The sequence below is a fragment of the Periplaneta americana genome, chromosome 12 (genome assembly GCF_040183065.1).
Source record: "Periplaneta americana isolate PAMFEO1 chromosome 12, P.americana_PAMFEO1_priV1, whole genome shotgun sequence".
NCBI lineage: Eukaryota > Metazoa > Arthropoda > Insecta > Blattodea > Blattidae > Periplaneta > Periplaneta americana.
The window spans coordinates 119108908-119134384 of record NC_091128.1 but is presented as its reverse complement, the minus strand read 5'-3'; the positions used below and the strand labels follow the sequence as shown (position 1 = coordinate 119134384).

The 25477-nt window shown below is 35.9% G+C and overlaps 1 protein-coding gene across 1 annotated transcript in view; it reads right to left on the bottom strand.

Moving 5' to 3' along the window:
• Positions 1-16156: 16156 nt before the first annotated feature.
• Positions 16157-25477, bottom strand: part of LOC138710081 (uncharacterized) — a 29672-nt gene continuing 20351 nt past the window's right edge. Inside the window, exons 2-3 of the mRNA XM_069840711.1 lie at positions 24726-25244; positions 16157-16486 (exon numbers count right to left, since the gene is read on the bottom strand). Coding sequence (XP_069696812.1) covers positions 16259-16486; positions 24726-25244 — 747 coding nt within the window. The 3' untranslated portion in view covers positions 16157-16258. The remainder of the gene's footprint in view (positions 16487-24725; positions 25245-25477) is intronic.

The window sequence follows — 25477 nt, the reverse complement described above, 5'->3', positions numbered from 1 at the left end:
GAAATACTACTTCCAAACGAAATTGGAATATGATCATTTTGTTGATGAAGACGAAAGAATTACTTGTTTACTATGTCCCATCTAATTTATTTCTACTCGTCATTTCAATATTAAACCACATTTCAACAAAGCCCATTTATTAAGAATAATGGAATGCACAAACTTTCGGATAAGCTCATTATTACGAAATGTATATTGATTATTTGTTTATATACTGTTAAATTAAGGACGTCACTCGTTGCGTTCATTTTGAATTGAAATGATTAGTGACTTTCAAGGTTCACTGCTTAAATGCTATAGATTTATATTTCCGTAGGTAATGATAGGAGGAAAGTTTTCGAAAATCTAAAGCAGGTTAGGTGGAAAGAAATCTAAAGAAACTACCGACAGGAAATCTAGCATAATTGTAAACCTTGAAACGAGATAACGCATTATAAAGACAATGAATTTATTACAATCATTTTTTAAAATTACATGCCGCCACTGATGGACTTTTGACGGCCAAAAAATGTAAATAACTATATGCGAAAGTTGATCATCCCCAATAGAAGTGGAGTGAGGCTGACGTCATATTTCCTCTACTTACGGGTTCTGCAGGCCTGGTATAACCGGTATTCAATAGTTCTCGGACACATTTCTCTGAATCCATATAATGTACTAAATAATCTAATATAATAAATAGCATCACAGTATCTCTGTTTAATTTACAATCAACATTAATATGGATATTGCTCCTTTCCAAATTCCAACTCTGTGAGTTTCTTTGAAGATAGGTCATTTACGCCGAGCACTTGAATGGTCCTTTCAGTCAAATGTATGACGTAAATGCGGATATCTTCTATCGCATTAGTTGTTTAACAAGAACAATCTTGCCTGAGATTTTCTGTAGTCGGAAACAGCTGTTCTTCGCACGTGTATGTGATTTAGTCTATTAAGCCGATGATAGTGCTCTTTCATTTCAACATTATCGTGGGAGGGACAATTATATTGACCCTAAACCGAGATAAGATGCGAACGTTTGTCCCAGTTCTCTCAACACTTTCTCCATCTCCGACTCAAGTGCATTAAATTTTCATTCCTTTCGGAAGCGATTTCTTCACAACTTCCATAACTGCCATAAGGACGTAAGAACATAAAAAACTTTATCTTGCAGAATGGATCATGAGAAGGTTCTTTCAGGAAAGTGGTTTCCTTTCAAAATTACTTTAAGCAAACTTTTTCTCCATTGTGAAGAGAGGAACAGATGTCATGACCAAACGTTTTCAACAACTTTAACTTCCTCGTGCTGTAGTTATAATCTTCCTCGTTCCGTGCGATTCTTAAATTGTTTTTACAATTCAGATCACGGTATTCCGTTACTTATATACAAGTAATTAGCAACACTCGAATAAAATTTGTATTCAATGATTCACTTCTGTCGTCATTCCCTCTTCCTCTTTCCGTAATGTCTTTCCTTTAAACTTTGTTCTTATACAGTACTTTTATTCAAATACAGTATAATTTCTACCCTTTCAATTTTCTCTGTATTTCATATCCTGCTTTTTTTTCTCTCTGTTACGGAGGAGGGACCAGAAGGTTTCCACTTCAGCCTGAGGCTTATTGTGCTTTCCACTCTTATTTTGTGAATGATTACGTAGCCGAACGGCCGCGCTCTTGTATGAGTACAGCACGCCGCACCGTGAACTTAACCTGGACTATTGGAAGATGATGATGATGATGATGATGATGATGATAATGATGATGATATGTGAATTAATGATGGCGAAATGAGTCCGATGTCCAACGCCGAAAGTTACCCAGCAATTCTGCTTCGATTGGTTGAGGGAAAAACCCCGGATAAAACCCCAACGAGGTATCTTGTCCCAACCAGGATTTGAACCCAGGCCCGTTCGTTTTATGACCAGATGTGCTAACTATTACTCCAAAGCGGTGGACTCATATCGTACTTCATTTCTTCTCCTTCATTCTTTTATCCAGTCCCTTCTGTTTTTATTCATAAGCTACTTATTATATCTATTTTTAATTCCTGTTTCCCAAGGTCTTTTATTTTCTGGTTTGTTAACTGCCTTCTCACTGTGATCACTTTATTCTCTTCTCCAAGTCTCTGTCTTCTTTCTCATCTTTTCTTCAGTTTTGATCCATAAATTTGATAAACAGTAGTGGGCTAAGGCTATTCCCTTGTTTCACTCCTTTTCGCATTTTAAATTCTTCTGAATTATCCCATCCATTCGTACTAATCCAACCATCTCTTTATATGTGCTTTTAATAGCCTTAATAAGTCTTTGTTATTCTGCCTTTGCTTCTAATGCTTCCCATATATAATTTCTTGGTACCAAATCAAACCCTGCTTTTAGGTCTATAAAAGAAAGAGATTCTTTTTCTTTTCTATATTCTTTTCTATTATACTTCTTATTGTGAATATATGGTCCTGTGTTTGTTCTTTCTGGTCTAAACGAAGCTTGCTCTTCTTCCAAATCATTTTCAACTACTAATGAATTAATTAACTCGAATTTTTAAGTTGAAGAGATCAATATATAGACAGGCTGGAAGTGATGTAACTCTCCATATTGAAAGAGAAATTAGAATACATTAAAACAAATAGAAAGCCTGTTATGTGTTTACGGTTAATTATAAAATTATGCTGAAAATGTGCGTAGTTTGGCAACGGCGCGCCGCCTTCTCACGTACGAAAGCATACTCTTCCTCGGTCTGAACAGCTGAGTTCCGTCCCTTAGTCACTTCAATAAGGTTTGCCAGACTTCCTCATGGAAAGAAAGAACTAAACGTGTTAACGTTTTTTATTTATTTCGCAAGAAAACCGTCAATTTTATTGGAAAACTGTAAAGGGATAATTATTCCTTACAAGTTTCTCTAATGATAAGTGTAAAATTCAGTAGTAATCCAGTAAAACAGTGTTAACATTTAGGAGAATTTTTTTTTTCTGAGGAAAGTATTCATTTGGGACTAATATGTCATTACAATTTTTTTTTTTTTGCTTTACTCTAGGCAAGGAATAAGCTGTTAAAATCTGAAAAATTAGGCTATATTATTTGGACTTTGTACAGGCTATATGTATACAATATATAGTCCACACCTGTGGAGTAACGGTAAGCGCGTCTGACCGCGAAACCAGGTGGCCCGGGTTCGAATCCCGGTCGGGGCAAGTTACCTGGTTGAGGTTTTTTCCGGTGGTTTCCCTCAACCCAATACGAGCAAATGCTGGGTAACTTTCGGTGGTGGACCCCGGACTCATTTCATTCAGGCGCTAAATAACCTGAGATGTTGATACAGCGTCGTAAAATAACCCAATTAAAAATACAATATATACATGTATTTGATTTAATAATGTGCAATTATTGTACACCATGTCGAAGAAACGATACTGATCAGATTATTTCTGCAAATGGGTAAAATTGATGTAAACAGGTCATGATATTTCCTCTTAAACCAATTCGCCCCTGACAAATGAGGAAAGAATGGTCAGTTTCATATAATTTTAAACTCCGTGTGATCGGAAATTTGTCATTGGTCAATTTGTTTGAAATTAATGAACCATCGAAGCCATTATCCAGAATGTAGCGATCTGATATGAATCGTATAATGTATTGATTTCAGTCATTAATCTGACAAATAATAGACGAAGCCCCGCACTATGAATAAAAAGAATCCTGCACACGAAACAAAAGGGTGACCACAACGTACATTGTCAGCAATCGGGACTAATATAAAGCCGTGTTATACAAGGTTACATTGATACTCCCGAAAATAGTGATTTTATATTGATTGAACTGCGCGTTGAAATCTATTTCACTGCATTGCGTTTTCTGCTGGAAATTAACTTCGCCGTGTAAAAATATCACATTACTTTCCGCGAAATATTAAAATCATACTTGGAGAAGATACAATGGACCCACTTAGGGATCAGTTTCAAATATTAGCGTGTCAAGGTACAGGGACATCATTTTATTTTTACTTCAACTTTTATTGTAGGCCTACCTGAGTTTTTGAATGTACTTCACTCCCACCCCTTCTATTAACGAAGTTCCAACCCAACTGTCGTCCATACAGAACCAAGGCCGCAGTACTGAGTTAGTGATTATAGTACGTTTCAGAAATATGTTCGCGTTTTCCAATATTGAATCATAATTTCGCACAGGTACTGTCGTCCGTTTGCCTACGTCGCATCCCGATTTCCCCCACTGCTTCTGCTCGCTCCACTGTAAAAACTAGTGGCTGGGCTTTCTTAGCTCTTTTCTGAAAACATTAATTTCTGTTAGGAATTAATTGGACGTCTACGTAATATTATGCAACTGTTCAAAGTAACTTAAATAAAAGGCCCTCGTTAAGTAATTAACTATCACGTGATTTCCCCCCCTTTCTATGATTCTGCGACATAACCACTTGGACGGACAGTAGATAGCATGTCTGAGTAATTTTATCTGTGCGGGTCCGGCAGAAGTGAAGATTGAATTTACAGTACGTAAGGTACTCTTTTATAGAGTAAATACAGAATTACTTCAACATGAGTTACTAAGTATGAAGGACGAAACTGGTAATTGGAATTAGATGCAATAGTCTGTAGTGCTTTAATAGGCACAAAAGAACTGAAGCCTTATCGAAATGAACATTTTGAAAAATGTGTTTAAATATCCATAGTATGATTATTTTTCATTTTAACTTCATTCTCTATATCGTACGCTAATGTGCTGTAGATAGTATAATATACACTGCATAAAGAATAGTTCGCATGGATAACTCAGTTCGTGAGTAAAAACACTTATTGTTAATACTGTACTGTATTTTGATTAAACAAAACCTAATGAAAATTATCACACTCGAAATAGCGATATTTCTTACTTTACGTAAATGGATGAACTACTTTTCTTCCCTCCTGTACCTAGTAAAGTGATTTGTTTGTATTTTACGCCAGTATCATCGAACTCCGGTCGTGTAAGGAGGTAGCAAACGGCGTTGATCCAAAGGTATAGCCAGGTTAATATTAAAAATATAAGTAAAAATAAAATGATGTCCCTGTATTAAATAAACAATGACACATGGTGTAATTTAAAATTCGATATAGTGTAGACCAGTGGTTCTCAGCGGGTGTGCCAAGGTGAACTACTGTGCCGCGAGATTAGCCAGGTGCGCGAAACTTCTGAGGCTTTAGTGTTGGTTAATAGTAATTAAAATAATTTCATTTAATAGACTATTTATTTTTGCTTCTTACACAAAAGTTCAATTCGTGGGGGAATTGAACACAAACAGACACGCATTTCTTGTTCAACTGAGAGCAGTCACTCGCGTTTCTTGTTTTCTCTTTTTATGCTTGTTAGGCCCGATTGTATAAACCATTTAATCTTAGATCAGAGGTTAAATTGATCCTTGTTTCAGCTGAACTTGGAATTTTGTGTTGTATAAAGTCTAATCTGAGATTAATTTGTCTCAAACTAAAGTCAACTTTGACTGAAGAAATTTCTCTGATTAAGTTAGATGATCCAAGTTCAGTTCTTTCTTTTCTGTTTGAAATATACGAGTGACAGATTGTGGAAATAAAATATCTATTATTATTAATACTAATAGATATGGTAGGTACATTTAAATATATTTCTTTCAATTTCTTGCCTTAATACACAAAGGATCTTATATTTTATAAGGCTCTATCGTGTTCAGCAGTATCAAATAACATAACCTATAATTATATTATGTTTATAATAACCATTAATTATTAATAGATATGATAGGTACATTCATAAATTTTCAATTAACTGTATTACTAAACGAAAATTGTTGCTTTATAAAGCTTTATTATGTTTAGCAGTATCAAACCCCATAACATGATAACAACTTGGAGAATAGTCAACCTTCTTCTTATTGTCCGCCATTATTTACATTGCACAAAAAAACCAGTGTCTCCAACAGAGTGTACGGAAAGTCGCCAAAAAGTATTTATAAAGTCGCTAGATTTCTCATTATCAACAAAGAAAGATTAAATTTTGTCACTATGGGGTGCTAAAAAGGTCACTAAATCCCTATTTAAGCAATATAAAAGTTAAAAGAAATTGTTGTTGAAAAAGAGTTAAAGTCGCTAGATTGGCAACCCTGAACAAACCTGTATAACATGGTCCGCGCATCACGTATTTCACCTGTTTATGCGAAGTTGCCAAATCCTTTTCACGTGAACTTAGATTGCATTTGAACCAAGGTAATTTGATCGCAGAAAATTTTTATACAATAGAAGAAGTGTCTGAACTCGGTTCACTTTTCGATCTTCGATCAAAGTTGATCTTTAGTCAGGGAGTTTTATACAACTGAGCCTTAGTGTCTTAAGCCCAGCCCATTTTGTTCCAAGATGCTGGATATGGAATTATATACATCTGCTCCGGATGACATTGAAGATAATTTAGTACATGAAAGGAATTGTTCAAGGTTCGAACAAATCTGATGTAATCCAGTAATTCACATTTCGTAATTATATCAGTTGATTCATCGAGCTTGTAGTGAAAATACTCGACCGTCGGTCGCTTTGCTTTACATGTGCATGGGACTGGATATCTGAAGACGTCATCAATCCGCTGGGAAATAGTATCGTTTGGCAATGGAATCAAGGATATTTCCTCGTTTCCGTCACCTAACATTGATTTCACTATTTCCTTGCAGGCAGGTAAAATTAGTGTGGGGCTGAATTTTTTGCGCTAATATTTCGGAAACTTTATAATTGCCCACTTGTGCTTCTTCAGAAATAGTTTCTCTCCGTTCCATATCTTTAAATACCTGTAAAATCTTGGTCCGTAGGTTCTACGCTCCCTTTGTGCTGCTTTCACGACATTGGAATTGGTTCGTTCTCACTTTTGTTACTGTTATAGTAATATGCGTTACAAGAGCGGTATGTTAAGTTTTCATGTTCGAGGAAAAGTTTGAAAAAGCGAAACGCAGTTGAGCTTTTTTAATTTCCGAGAATTAAAAGAAAATATACCGCTCGCGTATCGTACATTATTTTGTGCGAAGATCGTTTATTACATACCTGAAAGAGAAATTTCTAATTAGTTGCAATGAAATCTCCATCTTTGTTTCTGTTCAATGACGGCAAATTTGCAAAACAAAAATATCTATCTTCAACATTGTTGCTTTAAAATGATTTTTGTGTTTACTATACTCCAGCAGGACGTGATATACGTCTGTCTTTTTTTCCCCCAGTCTCTAAATGCGAACTTAAAACATACGGTAAGGTTATGTAATGATTTATTTTTCATTTTAATATTTTAACAATATTATTTATATAACATATTGCAGTAATAACATCGGCATCTGGAATCTTGTTGATTTTTTCACGGCTTTCTTAATGTTACTTGCATCACGAATGCAGTAACTTTAGTGGAGTTGTAGAGTATACTTAATTTTTGCAGATATTTAAAAACAATAATTCGCAGTGCAATTTAGGTGAAATTGCAGTGGTAAGTTTCCAATTTATAATTATTACTATATTGAACGTCTCTAAAAATAATATGTTAAAAGCCTAAAGCAGTAAAATCAATATGTCACTTAAGCGGTAAGAAGAGGGAAATTGTTATGTGTGTTAGGTTGGGAATACTGAATGTGGAATTTTTTAGACTTACCGCGGATTGGTTTTTGTGCGGAAACCAAGCAAATACGCACGATCTCGCACAAAATTATTTTCACCGACTCATCTTCAACTTTTCTCCTTTTAATGAAAAAACTTATCCATACTAAAGTTAGATTAACACAATAACGCAAATAACACGAGTGAAACTAAAAATCAATCTAAAATATGCCAGAATATGGACAAAATGGCTGCAAGTCTACAAAAAACTGACTGGTGGAGGAAAGCTGTGAACGCGCTATACAGAGGATCCAGCTTTGTTGCCAACTCGTACGTTAGTCTGTCGCGGGAACTCACTACATGGGATAGTGTGCCGTGAAGGAAAAAAGATTGAGAACCACTTGGTGTAGTCATTAAAGAGTGTAATTAATCATTCAAATAATTACATATTATTTATTTATCATTCAGTTGTTACGAAACGACTAGCATACAGGAAAATCGTGAGACAATGCTCATTGCCTCTTTACAACATGGGAAATATTAACATGTTAATTTTAAGCCATGCAGCCAGTTGCAAGTAGGATGCTTAACTAACTGCTATCATTTCGTCTGCGATACGTAGCCGCTTAACTCTAGGCAGAAAAGCAAGCTAGGCTGTATTTTCCTTATTATATTGACACGAGCATTAGCCACTGGCGAACCACAGGGGCAACGAGCTGGGCTTGCAATTCGAGATTGCGATGTGGCATGGATTCGATTCACCTTTAACTTGATTATCTGGTTGGATTTTTGTCAAGGTTGTCCCGAATATCAGCCGTGTCTGTGATTCAAGCGCAGGCTTGCGGGTCCTCCATCCAGGAGGCCAGATTCGATACCAGGCTAGGTCGTGATGAAATTTGTGGTGGACTAATACGTTACAGCACTCTAAATCATGACTAGACTTAAGTACAGCTTCCGATATGCTGATTTCACTGTAGTTGTGTCTCTTTTTAAAGGTTTAATCAATCTTTCTGGATTTTCATATTTATGCTTATTATCGCAGTGTTCCTCTAATAATAATAATAATAATAATAATAATAATAATAATAATAATAATAATAATAATAATAATAATAATTATTATTATTATTATTATTATTATTATTATTATTATTATGAAAGTAAATAATGAAAGTTGGATAAGTAATGTAGTGTGACAATAATAAACATTGGTAAGAAATAGTTATAATAATATAATAATAATAATAATAATAATAATAATAATTATTATTATTATTATTATTATTATTATTATTATTATTATTATTATTATTATTATTTATTTAATCTAGCAGAGCTAAGGCCAGTAGGCCTTCTCTTCCGCCCAGCCAGACTCTAATTCTAATTGAATACAATTGCTTACATAGTTATTACATTAATATCTAGACTATAAAACAACATGAAAGTAAATAATGAAAGTTGGATAAGTAATGTTAGTGTGATAATAATAAACATTGGTAAGAAATAGTTATAATAATAATAATAATAATAATAATAATAATAATAATAATAATAATAATAATAATAGGCCTATATCATATTTTTTGTACACAAATTCTTTGCAGATTAAACACCGAACATGATCTTTTGCACTTCGGCACAGAAATTGTTTTTCCCAACTTTAGTCAAAATATCGTCTTGAAGATAACTAAGCGATCGATTCTCTTACTTTACACACTGCCACCATAACCTACAAACGCGAGCGATCTTCCACCAGTGTTGCCAGAACAGCGGAATTTCCGCCAAATCCAGCGGATTGAGACCTTAATCTAGCTGGAATAATTTATAGCTAGCGGATACTGAATTTTCTAGCGGTTTTCAATTTCATTTTAGCATTATACTGGCGGTATTACATTTCACTATTGAACAGAAACTTTTTTTCCACACTTGTGCGTGTAGAGGTAATGTGTCCAGTAATAAGTTTCATTCGGTTGAGGTGGATATATTTTTACAGTGAGCGTATAAAGAGTTTCGTCTTTCACAGGCATATTAGTAAATTGCAATGGCCTACGTTTAAAAAGTCCCTTTTATCACAATAATTATAGTAGACTAATAGGCCTACTTTTTTTTTTCATTTTTAGATGCTCAAATCAAAGTATCAACAGAAACTTGGTTGTGCTTGGCTGCTTGATCTGTTGCTTAAAAAATTGTTAGATGTTTATCAGAGTATGGCTAGTGACATAACAAGATGCAAATTCTGTAATAAAACACTATCACAATAATATTATTGTGATGTACCGAAGTGGGTACATATATTTCCGTGTAGGAATTCTGCATTACCATATGGTGAATGATGGGTGGAGCGGAGTGATTTAAGACGTCACTCATTCCGTCGGATTCCGGCCACTTAATCACTCGTAATGAGTGCACCTCTGTACGTAGTGTGTTGGACATTGTGCCACCGTCACACATCTGTGACACAGTGCATGAGGGTTGGCCACTATAGGGAAACTAAGAGGTGGAACTTAAACTGAGAGGATGCAATCAAGTATCGGAACTGGAATCCGGTGTGGCTTAGTAGATAAGTTTCAGCACGTAGAGTTGAAAACCCGGGTTCGAATCCCGGTGCCGGAGAGAATTTTTCTCTACTCTACCCATCCTTCAACATCCTTCACTATCCAATAATTAAGCTGAGAGCCACCGCCAACACAGGACTATGGCAAGACATGTTTCACATAACCAGGCCCTGAGGAATGGGATTAATCTACAATTGAAACGTTGGTCATCAAATTTGCAGCCGGAAACGCAGTGAAAGTTAGAAAACAAGCTTCCCTTTGTCATAGAAGATATACAATGACAAGGAACGGTTTTCTTCACGTTATTCTATTACTGCTATTAAATTTCAGTATCTCAGTATTGAAAGGCAAAAGCTAATTGGAATTTCCCTGTCTCTGATGAAGTTAAAAACTTTACTAGAACTGATATTTAACCCTTGAGGTGAATTTTGTTGAAGTCCGGAGGGATTAATTAATGAAATCCAATCTCCTCACCTCTCTGGGATCCTTTAAGATGCGAAAGAGAAAGTGGTGTGCGGAAAGCAACGGGAAGCTACCATATTTGTCTATCCCAATAAAACTGAAAACATGGCTAGTGGAGCTAAATGACAGCTGTGAACAGTATGGACTGAACATAAATGCAAACAAAACGAAGACCATGGTTATCGGAAGAAAAATAAAGAAGGTAAACGTGCGAATACTAAATGTAGTAGAGCAAGTGGACAGTTTCAGATACGTGAGAGTGTACTACTAGTAGTAACATGAGTTGCTTGAAAATCCGCAGTGACACTTGTGGCGGACAAGGTGACAGTTCGGGTTTTTTTTTTTCGGGGTTCTCCAGTTTTTTCCCGTGTTAGACAGCTACATCATTCCGTCACCATTTCTCCATTTCGATATCATTTAATAGCTGACGTAGGGACGAGGGGGCTGACCTAGGGACGGGGGGGATTGCCTGCTCGAAACGTAAGTACGCAGCGAACTTTAGAGTAGTCAGTTGATGTGGATTTGGGAATGCGCCTAATTTGAGGGTTAGCGCAATAGATCGTAACAGGTCGCAGTGCTGGGCCATGATGCCCCTCTCCCGTAAATTCCATTCCATTCCAACATGAGCTGCTGCCAGGAAGTCAGGAGGAGGATAGCAGTGACCAAGGGAGCTTTTAATAATAAAAAAGGAGCATCTTCTGTGACCTCTGGAGAAAGAAATAAGGAAGAGACTAGTGAAGTGCTTTATGTTGAGTGTGGCATTGTATGAAGAAGAAACATGGACATTACTACGAAGTGAAGAGAAGCGACTAGAAGCATTTAAAATTTGGGTATGAAGAAGAATGGAGCATGTGAAATGGACAGATAGATTATAAATGAAGCTGTGTTGGAAAGAGTGGGTGAAGAAAAAAAGTTGCTGAAACTGATCAGGAAGAGGAAAAGGAAAAGGAATTAGTTGGATCACTGGCCGAGAAGAAGCTCGCTACTGAAGGATGCATTGGAAGGAATGGTGAACGGAAGAAGAGTTCGGGGCACAGATATCATATGATAGACGACATTAAGTTATATGGATCATATACGGAGACTAAAAGCAAGTCAGAAAATAGGAAAGATTGTATAATGATGGGTTTGCAGTGAAAGAATGCCATTTCCCAGAACTATGTACATATATGTAACTCAGTATTTTAGTGACGTCATCATAATTTAGTTTGTGTGATATAGCACTGACTGAATAAACGTTATACTAGAATGTACAAGTTTTATTTCTGGTATCAATTAAAAATGCGCGAATGTTGTAGTGGACTGCAATTAATTTAAAATGCCACTCTTGCAAAATACAGTTCACAAACTTTAGAAAACGTTGGTCAATTTCTCTGCGCGAGAGAAATGAAAGTAGTATGGTATGATTGATTAGCTTTCGGTGACATCATCTGGTAGTGAAACAGATAGGAAAGACGAAAATTCTATAGCACGAGTCTCAAATTTATGCTCCTCTGCCATAAAAGTATTCACGCTGTAAACTCGTAGAAGAACATACTTAGAATCTCTTCATAAAACTCCTGTCTGAATGCACTTCGAAATACATGTGTTACGATACGATATGTATTGATGTTGTCAATGTGGAATTTGGTCCAACAACGGCATAAATTGAAAAAGTACGGTACAATATTAATTTGTGATGAAGATATATTATATAATAATAGTAAGAATAGTAATTATGATAATAGTAATAATAATGTATTAATAATAATAATAATTAATAATAATAATAATAATAATAATAATAATAATAATAATAATAATAATAATAATCTCTACTATAGAACTTTCTACAGTGCTGTAGTTTTTCCTTAACCTAACAAAGTATCATGTTGTTCGTTTAATTTCTTTCCTCCATTGTTTACTGTCTAATGTATCTGGATCTTACAGGCCTTTCAGTTGCATATTTCATCTTTCTCCGTCCATCCAATTTTCAACAGGTCTTCTTTTCCTATTCCTTCTGGTTCGCATCGCATGATTTCCTTTAGTATTTTTCCATCTTCCATCCTTTTAACATGCCCATACTGTTGTAATATTTTTTTATTTATAATTTCTATTAAAACTTTCTCTACTTTCATTACCTGCCTTATTGTTGTATTCCTTATTTTTCTCTTCTTGATCTCCTCCAGATGTCTTTTTCAGTGGCTAAATTTTCTTTCTAGTAGCCTACTTACTGTCCAAATTTCTGTTCCATAGATCATTATACTCTCCACTATTGTTTTATAAATTATTTTCTTTGGTATTAGACAAAATGTTACTAGTCCAAGACGGTGGTGGCGTCGAAATCAATCTTATTGCCCGTTTCCGGGCTGTGTTGTGCTACTGCCGACTTATCGGGGTAATGTAGTCCTGCGTTGGTGTTCCTTGCACCGTTCCATAATGGTGCATCCCGCTTATATACCGGCTAGGTGGTCCCAAGGCACTTCAATCCCTAAAGAAGATGGCAGAACTAGTCATCGAAAGCTTGGAAGCAGCAATTCAATTTACGTAGCTGAAAACCAGAGAAGAATTATTCCATAGCCAACAACGGGAAAGCCTACATCACTAGCAATTCTTTAGAGAAAAATTGACATTTTCGGATTCAAATTTTTCTCTCGATCAGAATTTTAGAATTGAAAAAATATAGTTTGGTTATAATTCTTTACATGTTATGGTGCCATTCATTACATTCAAATTATCAGTTAGTTCTATAGTGTCCCTATCTTCAATTTCAGTTCCTGAAATTTTATTATTGATATATTTCGATGCGTCAAGAGTAAAGATACCTGTATTACAAACCATTTAGGCCAGGCATGTCAATTGATGCCCATAGGAGCAAGCGCGCGCTTTAGAGCTCAGGAGAGCCTGAGCACTTTACAACGGAAAGAAAAGAGACAGACGAAAGAGGTAGTGCATGCCGCTTGGTCGAGCTATATTCAGGGATGGCCAGCACTGATTCAATCCATAAAGGGAAGAGAACTTATTAAAACTGTATCCATGTTCATTTTTAGATTTGCCTGAGAAGTATATGTGCATTATAAGAATGTAAGTTTTAATTTTAATGTTCATTTTTCACAAGTTTGATTTTTTTATTCAAAATTCTCAAAATTCGTATAGAAAAGTGAAATTTTCAGGTATAGGGCTATTTATTTAGTAGCCATACAGAATGTTTTCGTTAATCTAATATACCGTATATACGTATTACTGAAGATAGTGTATTGAAAATTTTGAAAATATTCGCATGGAAATTGTTTGTAAGGAAATGAATTAACAAAGCAACTACTGTTACATCACAAGCAAAAGATACGTGCCCATGTGTTGTAAAAATGTCAGCTCTATAGCTTCAGCAGATTTCGAGAAAATGATGTAATATTCTGATGATAGGAAGTTGCTCACAAATATCGCCTTGAAAGCATAATGCGATAAGAGTTTTGTTATGTAATATTAGTTACCGGTACACTTAAAACAGATACAGTACCTAGGTAACTTTACTTTGTACTGTAATATTGTTTTTATTAGTTTATTGATTACTTTTGTAAGGCTGAAGATACCATCAATATAAATTCCAACTTATAATGTCATACTCAAGCTTTTTCTTTGGAATATCACTTTCTTTATGAATGATGTGTTTCATCCGCTTAATACAATATGATTATACTACTATGGAATTTAAGTGAATATTCCTTCTTAACTCTCTCTTATGTTATTAAGATTTAAAACACAAGTGCAATATTAAGAAATCAGTGTTAGTACTTTTGTTTTACAGACAATATAGATAATATCAAACAGAAAGAAGCAATATAAAAATAACGACATAAAATTTCACGTTCCGTTTGAAGTTTGTGCACCACTGTTTTCTTAATCCAACAGGTTGCTTATTCATATACACAACCCTTCCTCTTTCCATACCTAGCGCTTGCTGCCCGTCCACGACGTCAAGGTCAGAAAAATGCGCTTGCTTTGACATCACTGATCTAGGCCCAAAAAGCTCTCACTTTTGTAGACAATCGATATTAGTAGTAGTAGTAGTAGTAGTAGTAGTAGTAGTAGTAGTAGTAGTAGTAGTAGTAGTAGTAGTAGTAGTAGTAGTAGTAGTAGTAGTAGTAGTAGTAGTAGTAGTAGTAGTAGTAGTAGGGATGTCACCTACTTGCTTGCCTCTTTACTTCGATGGAATACTCGTACTCATTTCTGTTAGAGCAGCGGTGGCCAATGCGGGTGTCATGGTTACAGCGTGTAATCACAGACATTCAAACGGGTACGCGAAGTTTCCTGTATATTGCTGTGTGTTTCATTTACGTACTGAAGGCAAGCAGTGGCGGTATCATGTCGCTCTACAAACTCTGCCTCTACAAGGAGTAAGAAGTGGTTTCGTAAAGAATGAGAAGGAGAACTTTTTTTGTTGTTCTGTCGGACAAAATGTAATATGTTTACTTTGCTCAACGGTTAAATTAGGAGTATATAGAAACATTAATTGTCACGCTGAATAATGTATTGTTATTATTATTATTGTTATTATTATTATTAAAAATTATTAGGTTTTATCTCAGTTTTAATCTTCTTAATCTTTAGATGAGGGTAACTATTTATTACGTATTCATTTAATGATAATGATAATAATAATAATAATAATAATAATAATAATAATAATAATAATAATAATGTAGAAAAACTGATTCAATATTACGTGTCAAAGAACTGTTAAAGGCCAGGAATTGACATGTCTTAAATCATAGCCAGGAAGAGAAATATGAGATAAATAAATGTAAGGAAGTCAGCTACCTAATGGGGTTTGAAATATCTCGTGCTCTAAAGCCTTTTAATAGAACAGATTTTTTCAAAAGAGTAATTATTAAAATAGCTTAAATAACTTGTCCATAAGAAGATTTTAATTTTGAAAAACTATGAATTTCTCGACCAAGTATCGAGAGAAGAATTTTGAAATTTTCTGATTACATTCAAGAGAAAGGTTAAAAAAGAAGCAAGAAAAATCGTATATTATTCACTAGCTCTCGACGACAGCGGTGACATTACTGATACAGTAAAGCTTGAGATTTTTATCCGCGGGATTGATCAAGATGTTAGTACAGGAACCACCACTGGTTGTAGTTTTCATGTCAAGTATCTTTCCTCCTTCTCTTTACTTCATAGTCAGTCTGTCGCATGTAATCACTGCAGCTCGAGTTTTGGTCACCGCTGTGTTAGAGGCTGAGTCGACACCAGGGACATAGTGCAGGATAAGATGAACTGGAGAAATCTGTGTATTCCTCAGCATTCGAACACGTGATCTTCGGCTTTGTAGCTTCTCTCTGATACTAATTTCTGTTAGAGGCTGAGTCACCTTCAGGTCCATAGTTCAGGATTAGGTCAACTAGAAAAATCTATGAATCATTGGGGGATCGAACACGTGACCTTCGGCTTTGTATTCAACTTTCCTATGATTTGATAAACTAATCACTACTATTGAGCGTTGGGACATTGTAACGTTAGAAAAAAATATTAGGGCAATTTTGAAGGCGTATGTAAAATTTACCAATGATCATATTTATTTAATAACAGGTACTACTCACATTCTAAAATATAAAAAAACTATAAACAACGTACAACATAACAAATACAGAAGCTCGAAAGCTAAACTTTGGTTTTGCTGCTGAATGATCCACAACATTTAGTGATCTCCTTTGGAATGGTGGGCTGCGTGCCCCTTGTACTGCACCTCGGCGTGAAAACCTGTTCCGTCCGCCCAGTAACGGACTGTCTTCTGCCGTCCGTCCGGAAGATGAACGAAATAGCGCCCCCACGTTCTGTCGCCGACTCTAGCCTCGGAGTGTCCGAAGTCGTTACCATCTGGATCCTTGACTTTGTACACATATTGATAACGAGCTGGCAATGTGGGCTGCAAGCAGAATGTACAATATTAAACAAATAAGTTATAGTCAGTTGTTATTTTACAAACATTAAACTTTCTTGAAGAAACGTTATAGGCCCTAAATGTGCAGCTCAAATCTATACTAATAATAAAATTGTAAACAAAAGTTTCTGGTAATTTTCACTTTGCAAAAATAATTAAAGTTGACGTGTATGATTTACTATCCTGAGACGAAAATCGCATTTTTGACATTTTTGTTTGTCTGTCTTGCCTGTCTCTATGTTTGTTACCTTTTCACGCGATAATGGCTGAACCGATTTCTATGAAAATTGGTATATACGTTAAGTTGGGTCCCACTTACAATTTAGTCTACATGGCATTTAAAATACTTTCTTTGAAAGGGGAGTTATAAGGAGGTGTGAATTAAATCGAAATATCTCGCTTATTCTTGAGTCAGAGTCTTTTTTAAAGCAACCTTTGTTATATAGCATTCTCCTAAAAAGGAAAGTGCAATTTCAAATCTGCAGTGCTTGGGAAAAGTTACATAAGTCAGTCTCCACAAACCTTTTTTGATAATTTATTGACAACTCACACTGGTTTATGTCGATTTGATTTGTTTTCTGTATGAATTATTGTAATGGGAGAAATACTTACGTATTATTTTCCAAGCGAGCAGATGTTCCGTAAGTTGTCAATAAATTATCAAAAAAGTTTTGTGCAAACTGACTTATGTCACTTTTCTCAGGCACTGCAGAAATATGATTGAATTACAAATCTGTGAAATAACGACGTTATATACCAATAAATATGTAGCATTTTTAACCATACCAGTTTCGGCTTCAAGAAGCTGCAACTGACAGTCCTAAGTCTGAAAAATTGGAGTGGAAATGCTGTTCCCAAATTTATACCTGCGAACGTGACGTCACGCAATTCGGATACCTGTTAGTAAACTGTGGCATCCAATTCGTTTTTTTTTTTTCTTTTTTGCACTCAGTTCAGGTTCGTAGGTCATAAATCTAATACGGAAATTCGAAGAAACTGATTCTGTGTTCAATAAAGCAAATGGGCAACCTAGAAAAATCGATGAAATTTCGCAGATTAAAATACTAGGTCATTTAATTAATGGACCCAACACCTTCATTACAAAAGTAGCTGCTGTAACAAACATTTCGGTTAGTTCTATACATAAAGTGCTGAAAGTGAACAAATTTTCCCCTACAAAATTCAAAGTCATCATCAGGTCAACGAAGACGATTTTGATAGAAGAATAGAATTTTGTGAACAGATGTCTCAGAGAATTGAAGATGATCCAAATTTGACAAAAAAAAATTGCTTTAGTGATGAAGCGACCTTTTTCTTAAATGGGTTTGTCAACAAACACAATTGTAGGTACTGGGACATTGAAAATCCTCATGTGTTTCGTGAAGATAATACCTAGTTTCCTCAGATCAATGTGTGGGCTGGAATATTTGGGGATTATATTGTTGGACCGATTTACATTCAAGAAAACCTGTATGAAGTACGGAAAATGTTCAAATAACAATACTACCAATAATAATGAAAATAATTTAAAGGATAAAATTATTATTATTATTATTATTATTATTATTATTATTATTATCATTATTATTATTATTATTATTATTAATACTGCCAATATCGCTTCTTATTTCCAATCTTCTTCTAGTCCGATTTATGTTCCGTCCTAAAGTAAACCCGTCATTGAATATTATTGCCCATAAGAATGATTAATTACTGTTTTATGATATCAGAGCAGCTTTTGCCAAAGGAAATTAATATGAAGAAAGAGATATTCTTTGTCTTGTTTGTAGAATTGTAGAAGCTTGGTGTCTAAATATTATGTTGCATTGATAGACATAAAATTCACTTGGAAGTTGTGGTTATGTCTTTTCTCTTTTCTCTAAAGAGCTATCTGGTACTGTAAGAGTAACGAAGGCCTGCTATCTGAAAGTTATCACGTTGGCAATATAGTCTGTGGTTTCAGCTTGGAGTGACAATGGGCCTTAAGATTGAACTGGTTGTTGACCTTTAGTTCGACCTACCTCCTCCCCCTAACCAACACTGTTCAGCGCAGAGCCAATGAAAATAGCACCTTAGCAAGCAGGGCTTGTATAATTTATTCTGATCCATGTTGCACCTGTGTTAAGGGTGGAAGACATACACACAGTATATCACATGGCGTTTTAAAGGGGAGAACCCACTTCTTTAGAGCTGGCAGCATTTTATCAGGATTAGGACATAATTAATGCACGTTAGTTCAGTAAGTGGAGAAAATACAAACATTTAACTTTGTCGCCATTACCATGTGGTGAACAGAGTTAAAGAAAATAACAACTTTGGTTACACCCTTACGCCATTTATAAATACGTAAACGTATATATACATACTCGTCCACACCTGTGGAGTAACGGTTAGCGCGTCTAGCCGTGAAACCAGGTGGCCCGGGTTCGACTCCCGGTCGGGACAATTTACCTGTTTGAAGTTTTTTCCGGGGTTTTCCCTCAACCCGACATGAGCAAATGCTGGGTAACTTTCGGTGCTGGACCCCGGACTCATTTCACCGGAATTTTCACCTTCATCTCATTCATGGCAAAGTGCATCAACATCGGTTAAAAACTCAGTAATCATAGATTACGAAATGATGGTTAAACAGTAACCGTGGTTAAAATGTAATTTCTGTGCACCATTCACAATCACCGATTACTTAAACATGGCTAGCTGACACCTCATTTAACCAGAGTAAAGTCTATGATGGTACACTGTTTCTACAAAATGACTAAAGGAAAGCATCCATACCGCTGCAAAGATAATAGTCAACGTCTAAAAACGACTACGCTCACTCCGTTCTACATCAAAATGAACATATCCTACATTTTCGCGTTGCATTTGTTTGCTTTTCGGCACTGTTATATTTACGAGTTATATTTAAAGTCGTACAAAATGGAAAATTGGATGCAAAAATGATTATATCCCAATGTGAGGTTGAAGTATTGATAAGACTAATTTACTAGATGTAAATATATTATATAAAAAAGAAGTAATATCCATAAAGGAAAAGGATGCAAAAGATGAATAGGAATGTGTGTACGATCCAGGACCCATTTACACCAGGAAACTGTTCATTATCCTAAGATCCATCCATAACCTCTCTTTCTTCAGTCAGTGACATAGAGAAAGAGATATTCGAGTATTCCCTCTTAAAATACAGAAAATAATAGTTACATAGAATCGTAACATAAGCAGCTGATCCATAGGAGAAATATGACTGTTTTTGTGTTGTAGATTTTGATAAACGAAATTCCTCCCGGAATTTTCTGTCACCTAATTCCTCATAAGAATTCTCTCTTTCCACTAAAGAAACTTCACGCTCATGCTCTATCCAAGTAATTCAAGTACTGTACAATAATAACAGTCTTTGAAATAAACATCTCTGGCTCTGTCCGCCATTTTGCTTTACTTGGTCCACTAATCACCGGTTATCTCCTTTAACTGCTCGAATATGGCCGGTTAGAGATTACTGTGGTTAACCTACTATTTAAATTGTAACCAAGGTCGATCCACCGTAAAAATGCTTAACCAGGGGTTAAGTGACAATTTTAACCGATGGTTACACTAACCGACGTTGATGCACGTGGGCATCAGACGCTAAATAACCTAAGATGTTGATAAAGCGTTGAAATAAATAAAATATACATACTCAACATACACGCAAATGTACATACATGCATACACTCGTACTTACGAGTTTCTTTCAATCAACTAAAGAAAATAAAGGGAACATAATGCAGTATCCGATAAGATTTATATGGTTGTATGGTTACAATGCCCTAATAGAATGGAATTGAATGAAATTTATGGAAGGTGGGTACTATGGCCCAAGACTGCAATCTGTCACGATCTAATGCGCTAACCCTCAAGTTACAACTCAAAGTAGGGTAACTATGACGTCAGTCTCACTCCACTTCTATTCGGGATGATCGACTTCCGCCCCGAGAATGAATGTTGATGCAGCCGAGCGTAACTAGAACGCCGTGACCGCACAGATAGAAAAGGTGGGTGGGGTAAGAAAGGGGAGGAAAGCAGTCGCTCTCAAGAGCTACAGTTCTGCAGGCCTGAGTTAGACGTATTCCCAAACCCAGATTGGCTGACTACACTAAGGTTTGCTGCGTATCCAGGCTTCGAGCAGGCAATCCCCCCTCAAGACCAAGCTCCTTCATGCGTCGCGATTCGGCGATTGGGTAATACTGTGGAATGATGACGAAATGGAGAAATGGTGACGGAATGATTTAAATGCCTAATAAGGGGAAAAAACGGGAGACCACACTGCGACCACAAGTGTCACTATGGATTTTTCAATTAAAAATCCCGGACCTGACCGATTAATTATCCTACCGAAAAGTTGTTTTTTGAATTTAAAGTCTTGAAAATACATCAAATTTAAATCATATTATTAAATTGTATACATAAAAATCACACATATTTCAGATCATAATATACTCAGAAACACAAAACCAAAGGCATGAATACAATACGTTTGTTTGAACCTAAGTATTTAACGAGCACTGCTTTCAACCAAAGGATTAATATCGTCCCTAATTAGAAAATTAAGTTTGAAGTTTCAGCAACCCGGCAACATCGCCGCTAACACACACTTCTCGTGATACAATTGTCAGAGGCCAACAAAGTCGGTGTGTCTTGCTAAATGAGCTGTTCTCTGGCGCTGCGTTGCAACCAACTCGCATCGTGCAGTGGCTTGAATTTAGAGGTTTTTAAAATTAAATTTACACGAAAACCGTTCACAATATTGAAATACACCAAACGGATAAATGATTCATTATTCGTTTCCTGTCGATGTGGACAAAAATCACGATTCTACACGCAATATTTACCGAATAAGAGGTTGTTAAACATTTGGAAAAAACACAGTTTTCTGAAAAAAAAAAAACTATGAACTTTCCACCAATACGGTACTATAGGTTTTTGTTACATACTACATGAGCTATTCGCTCTGAAAATCTGCAGGCTTATTTCACCTCCATCCTGTGTACAGTATATAATATAGCGTCGTTGATTTTATGAAACGTTCTATGTAACAGTATTAAAAATAATTTTTCAGGAGGAAGAAAAAATGAATTAAAAATCAATGGGCTTTCATAAATGTATGAAATAATTCGGTACAAAATGTTGGTAAATATGATGATAATTAATTACATAATCGAGGATTAGCGTAAGCCTATTAATATTTAATTAATATTTCTTCCTCCTAAAAAAATATTTGTACTGTTACATACTGCAGGTGGTTTCATAAAATCAACAACGATATATAACAAAGAAGATACTCATAAACCTGAAATAATATTACAGTAATAATAGGAAGATGGGAAGTTCAATGACTTCTCTATTAAACGAAATTGTGGGATGAAAACACATTACAAAGGAATCAAAATTAGTGCAAGCAACACTTAATTAGAAGTTAACTGACCAATGGTGCTGAAATTTTGAAGATGAGAACATAAACAAATTGAAAATTACAATGTACTCCGACGATTAGTAAGTAGATCTGGATTAGATTAGATACAAATAGAGACGAAGAAATAAAACGACTCGTGAATTGTGATATTCTGATGTTAAATTGTATCGATTGTAAACAGTTGCAAGGTTATATGGATGTGAAAAGAATGGCGAAAGATAAGACTGCTAAGAATATCTCTTGAATGATTACTTACTTACTTACATACAAATGGCTTTTAAGGAACTCTAAGGTTCATTGCCGGCCTCACGTAAGACCGCCATCGGTCCCTATCCTGAGCAAGATTAATCCAGTCTCTATCATCATATCCCACCTCCCTCAAATCCGTTTTAATATCTTCTCATCTATGTCTCGGCCTCTCCAAAGGTCTTTTTTCCCTCCGGCCTCCCAACTAACACTCTATATGCATTTCTGGATTCGCCCAGACGTGCTACATGCCCTGTTCATCTCAAACGTCTGAATTTAATGTTCCTAATTATGTCAGGTGAAGGATATAATGCGTGCAGTCCTGCGTTGTGTACTGTAACGTTCTCCATTCTCCTGTAACTTCATCCCTCTTAGCCCCAAATATTTTCCTAAGAACCTTATTCTCAAACACCCTTAATCTCTGTTCCTCTCTCATACTGAGAATTCAAGTTTCACAACCATACAGAACAACCGGTAATATAACTGTTTAATAAATTCTAACTTTCAGATTTTTTGACAGCAGACTAATGACGAAAGCTTCTCAACCGAATAATAACAGGCATTTCCCGTATTTATTCTGTTTAAATTCCTCTCGAGTGTCATTTATATTTGTTAGGCTACTGTTGCTCCGAGATATTCCATTTTTCCACCTCTTCGAAGGATAAATTTCCAATTTTTATATTTCCATTTCGTACAATATTGTGTTCACGAGACATAATCATATACTTTGTCTTTTCGGGGTTTATTTTCAAACCTATCGCTTTACTTGCTTCAAGCAAAATTTCCGTGTTTCCTAATCGTTTGCGGATTTTCTCCTATCATATTCATGTCATCCGCAAAGACCAAAAGGAAATAAATATTTAGACTTCAGAAGAAGTGATTATAAGGAACCATCGAAAGCATGCACGCAAAACTATAATAAAGGCTGGTTCACAATAAACCGGGAACGGAAAAGACAACGAGAACGAGAACGGAAATATTGTTAAATAAATGTATTTAGATGCGAGCATTTACAATAGTTAAGTGTCAATAGCCACATTTAAATACATTTATTTTAACAGTATTTCCGTTACCGTTTTCGTTGTCGTTTCGTTCCCGGTTTATTGTGAACCAGCCTTAAGAGGGAGAGTGAGAGAATAGGAGTGAACAGAAAGAGAAACGTAAAAGATAAAATTGTGCAAAAGAAGATGGAATAAAATGCATCGTATATCTGGAAACTTGGTAACTTGGAAACCAAATACATAATCAAAGAGGACATAAATTAACAAGATAAGATTTCAGAAATGATTCGAGGAAAACCGGCGACTTAGCTACTACGTCACAACTGAGGCCGGGCAGTGATTTGTTGTTGCTATAACAACGTGGTAACGTCCTGTGAACATAATATTTCCAGTGCAAACACAAAGTATTTCGTCGTTGTTCCTGCAGTAACTCCTATGTGAGATATTTATCGATTTTCAGATTTTTGCTTTATTAAATAACTTAAATAGTGATACAGCAAATAATAAAATCTCTTATATGTAATTTTATTTCTTTGTTTCGAAAATGTAAGACTTCACAGTCTCCTATGTACGACTGCCATAGGATGAATAAGTGTGTTTTTCTTCCTACTGAAATAGTAATATGCGTTACAAGAGCGGTATGTTGAAGTTTTCATGTTCGAGGAAAAGTTTGAAAAAGCGAAACGCGGTTGAGCTTTTTTAATTTCCGAGAATTGAAAGAAAACATACCGCTCGTGTATCGTACATTATTTTGTGCGAAGATCGTTTATTACATACCTGAAAGAGGAATTTCTAATTAATTGCAATGAAATCTCCATCTTGGTTTCTGTTCAAGGACGGCAAATTTGCAAAACAAAAATATCTCTCTCCAACATTGTTGCTTTAAAATGTTTTCTGTGTTTACTATACTCCAGCAGGCCGTGATATATGTCTGTCTTTTTTTTTCCAGTCTATAAATGCGAACTTAAAACAAACGGTAAGGTTATGTAATGATTTATAGTTTACTTAATTTTTGCAAATATTTAAAAACAATAATTAACAGTGAAATTTAGGTGAAATTGCAGTGCTAATTTTCCAATTTATAATTATTACTATATTGAAAACCTCTAAAAATAATATATTAAAAGCCTAAAGCAGTAAAATCAATATGTCACTTAAGCGGTAAGAAGAGGGAAATTGTTATGTGTGTTAGGTTGCGAATACTGAATGTGGAATTTTATACTTTCCGCGGATTGGTTTTGTGCGGAAACCAAGCAAATACGCACGATCTCGCACAAAATTATATATTTTCCACATAGGAGTTATTGAAGGAACAACGGCGATTTTTTAATCAAAGTGGGTGAGTATGGCTGGGTTGGATAAAGGAACGGAGTTGCAATTCTTCATTTTAAATTACAGTTAAAAAGACGTTTCGTTACTGCAAATTTAGCAGTTTTCGTTCCACGTACGTCTCATAACGACGGCTGTAAATGACTCCAGAAATTCCTCCCCTGAGAGCGCTCTTGGCACTTGAGGAAAAGTTACTTACCTCAATCGTTTTGTGGGTGGGTGTTTCCTCTTCCGGTTCTGCATACTCCGGAGTGCCGCCTGCGTTTTCCTGCGGCGTCTGGTGGTAATACACAGCCTCCTGTTCCGGGGAGACGTAAGTGATTGGTCCGGGGAGGGCTTGAGGACTGCTGTGGACCGCGGGGGTGACGGCGGCGAAGGCGAGCTGGTTGCCGATATCCGTCGCCTCTTGTTCCTGCAGCAGTTTGAGAACTAGCGGAGATTTGGCCGAGCGCCTCGTCTCGGTGCCGGAGCCTTGTAGATCTCCGCCACTTCCTTGCGGTTTCGATGTTTTCGCGTCTTGTTTCAGCGTCGTCGCTCTGTTTACAGGCGTCGGCTTGGGAGGGGATCTAGAATGTCTCTCACTGTTGCTTGTGTTTCTAGCTTCTAATGCGGTCTGGATTTTTTGTCCCTCTGCTTTGGAGTCGAGCGTGTCATTAGTCGAGATTAACGTCAACGCACACAATAATACCAGAGACGCCAGTAATTTCCTTGCAGAGCCCTGCAAATACACGTAGACAGAATGTTGAAATGTTTACTTCTTTGATTGAATGGTATTAAGAGGATTTTGTGTTTAGAATGTATTAAGTTTTAATTAACACTTAACAAGTACAGGGTATACTATATTACAGAGTTTTCGTAAGGGAATTTATTTAAACTATTTATAATTTCATATATTTTCATTTTGTCCGCCGAGTTAGCTCTATGGTAGCGTGTCTGCCTACTGATTAGCCG